We start from the raw sequence: 2,749 nt of genomic DNA, 5'->3' as shown, positions 1-2,749 counted from the left end.
ATCATTACTATTAACATTTTTTTTATTATTATTATTATTATTATTATTATTATTATTATTATTATTATTATTACTCCTACTACTACTACTACTAATATCATCATCATTATTATTTAATCATTATTATTATAATTTTATTATTATTATCAGTATCATCTTGATTACTATCATTATTTTTATTATTATTACTATTATTATTTTTATTATTATTATCATAATTGTTATTATCATGATTATTAACAACAAAACTACTACTAATAATAATGATAATAATAATAATAGTAATAATAATAATATTATTATTATTATTGCTATCATCATTATCAATACCATTGTAATTATCAGCATTATTATTATAATTCTTCTTATCATCATCATCATCGTCATCATCATCATTATAATTATTATTGTTATCATTATTATTATTATCATCATTATTATCATCATCATTATCATTATTATTATTACAATTCTCCTCGTTTCCTCCTCCTCCTCCTCCTCCAACTCCTCCTCCTCATCATCATCATCATCGTCACCATCATCATCATCATAATCATTATCAGCAGCAGCAGCAACATCCTTTTCATTTTCACTTTTAACTCACCCATTTAGGCAGCTGAAGGGCGGCAAGGAACTGCACCAGCTGTGAGAGAACCATCTTACGGCGGTACCTGCTGACCACGCATTCCTCCTCCGGTGTCTTGTCCGCGCAGTGCACCACCCACAGGCTATGTCCCACTTCTGCGAGGTGAGAGGTCGTCGTCGTTTGTTATTGTTGTGGGTCGAGGCTACGTGCGTATTTTTATTTTATTTTTCTATTTTTTTTTTTAGGGGGGGATAGATATTTTGAGCTTTAAGAGGAACGAAGAGAGGATAGGTTGACGGAGGAACGAAAGCAGAAAAGAAGAGAGAAAGAGAAAGAGAAAGAGAAAGAAAAAGACAAAAAAAGGCACACCCATACCTTGGTCCTTTGCAGTAGGAGAGAGCCCGAGTGTACCCGCTGTGTAGGTTGTGATGGCGAACATGTATTGGTCTTGGTAAGCGTGAGCCGTTTCCAGGAAACATTCGGTGCTCTTGGGGATAGAAACTCATTCATGATATGGGCTTCACGTGTTGATGATTTCTTAATGAATTCAGACAATTTTACATGTCTTGAAATGCTGAATTATTATTATTATATTAGCTAGATATTGTCATAACTGCAATGATGATTAGAAGATACTGAACAACGTTTGCAATGGACAACAGTGCCGTCTCTTAATATTTCTACGAGAAGTATATACTTGTGACAGCACTGGTAGATAAGCATAAGAGCATGATTATGATCATGGTATAGTTATCAAGCTGCAAGTGAAAAGAATCCTTAATGCAAATTTCACAATGCACAGGTTGTCTCATTATTTCGTTTAAATCATATTTCCTCTCTCTCGCTTACGCCATCGATATACAGACATGTACAACCCCCACCTTAAAAAGTCAGATGTTATTAGAGCCAGTTGAATCACCAGCACCAGTGCTTTCTCTCACCGTAAGTGCCGAGGGTGCGCTGGTATGAGAAGATGATGTCGCAGCGGCCACGACAGCGCAGTTCGAGGTCCTTCCTCTCTCCTGCCGTTTGCAATATGGGCACCGTGTTGATCATGGCCAGACTGCAACGTGGCACTTGTTTAGTTTAGATTATGTTAATCTTTTCAGGTGAAGATGTGGTCAGTGATGTATGGTTGACCTAATATATTCAATAAGAATAGCCTTAGCCTGTGTGTGTGTGTGTGTGTGTGTGTGTGTGTGTGTGTGTGTGTGTGTGTGTGTGTGTGTGTGTGTGTGAAGAGAGAGAGAGAGAAGAGAGAGATAGAGAGAGAGAGAGAGAGAGAGAGAGAGAGAGAGAGAGAGAGAGAGAGAAGAGAGTGTGGTGCACGTGTGCAAGATAGATAGATAGATAGATAGCGGCACTACAGTGAAACTTAACTGTAATAAGATGAGATAACATTCCTGTAATCCGCTTATCAATTCCAACAACACACTGAACACGGCAGCTTTAGCAGTATTTCAGAGATAAAAAAACTGATTCGGCATTTTAGAAAAAAACATCAAGGATCAAACTTACTGAAGGGCTGAGGCACTATGGCATTGAGATTGAAAAGTGTATCGAGTGGAAAGGCGATGCGCTCTTGTCCATCGCGGAATCCGTAGGCCGTCCTGCCCACCTTGTCCTGCCGCAGTAACCACGCACTGGGTACTGCCGCACTCCACCTGCAGGACCAACGGCTTGAGTGACTGGAGCCGACTCGCTTTGGCGGAAGTTCATTCAGCGGAGCGTGTGGACACTTAAGGGTACTGAAGAAACTGCGTATGTGTGTGTGAGTATAGTTACACACACACACACACACACACACACACACACACACACACACACACACACCCCACACACACACACACACACACACACACACAACACACACACACACACATATGCACACATACGCACACACATATACATGTGTGTATGTGCGTGTGTATTTGTATCCATTTATGTGCATGTACCGAAACTTAAACTTATCTACTTTGTATACTCACTGTTGCTAGATACACCTTGTATTGTAGCAAGTGTTTCGCTGACTCATTGTACTCCGTCAGGAATCTTCGGATCGCCTCAGAACCTCCTGCAAGATACTCTGTTAAGTCTCACAATAAGTCATATTCATTTCGAAAAAGTATAATCAGAATCAAACTTTTTAATATAGAAATAATA

General features: G+C 38.8%; 1 protein-coding gene across 1 annotated transcript in view; it reads right to left on the bottom strand.

The window, feature by feature from the left end:
• Window positions 1-1,055, bottom strand: part of LOC119574879 — a 4,390-nt gene extending 3,335 nt beyond the window's left edge. Inside the window, exons 1-2 of the mRNA XM_037922155.1 lie at window positions 962-1,055; window positions 605-741 (exon numbers count right to left, since the gene is read on the bottom strand). Coding sequence (XP_037778083.1) covers window positions 605-741; window positions 962-1,025 — 201 coding nt within the window. The 5' untranslated portion in view covers window positions 1,026-1,055. The remainder of the gene's footprint in view (window positions 1-604; window positions 742-961) is intronic.
• Between the last annotated feature and the right edge of the window lie 1,694 nt (window positions 1,056-2,749).

Source organism: Penaeus monodon, chromosome 7 (genome assembly GCF_015228065.2).
Source record: "Penaeus monodon isolate SGIC_2016 chromosome 7, NSTDA_Pmon_1, whole genome shotgun sequence".
Lineage (NCBI taxonomy): Eukaryota > Metazoa > Arthropoda > Malacostraca > Decapoda > Penaeidae > Penaeus > Penaeus monodon.
The sequence above is the reverse complement of the archived record's forward strand: the minus strand, read 5'-3'. Positions and strand labels throughout refer to the sequence as shown.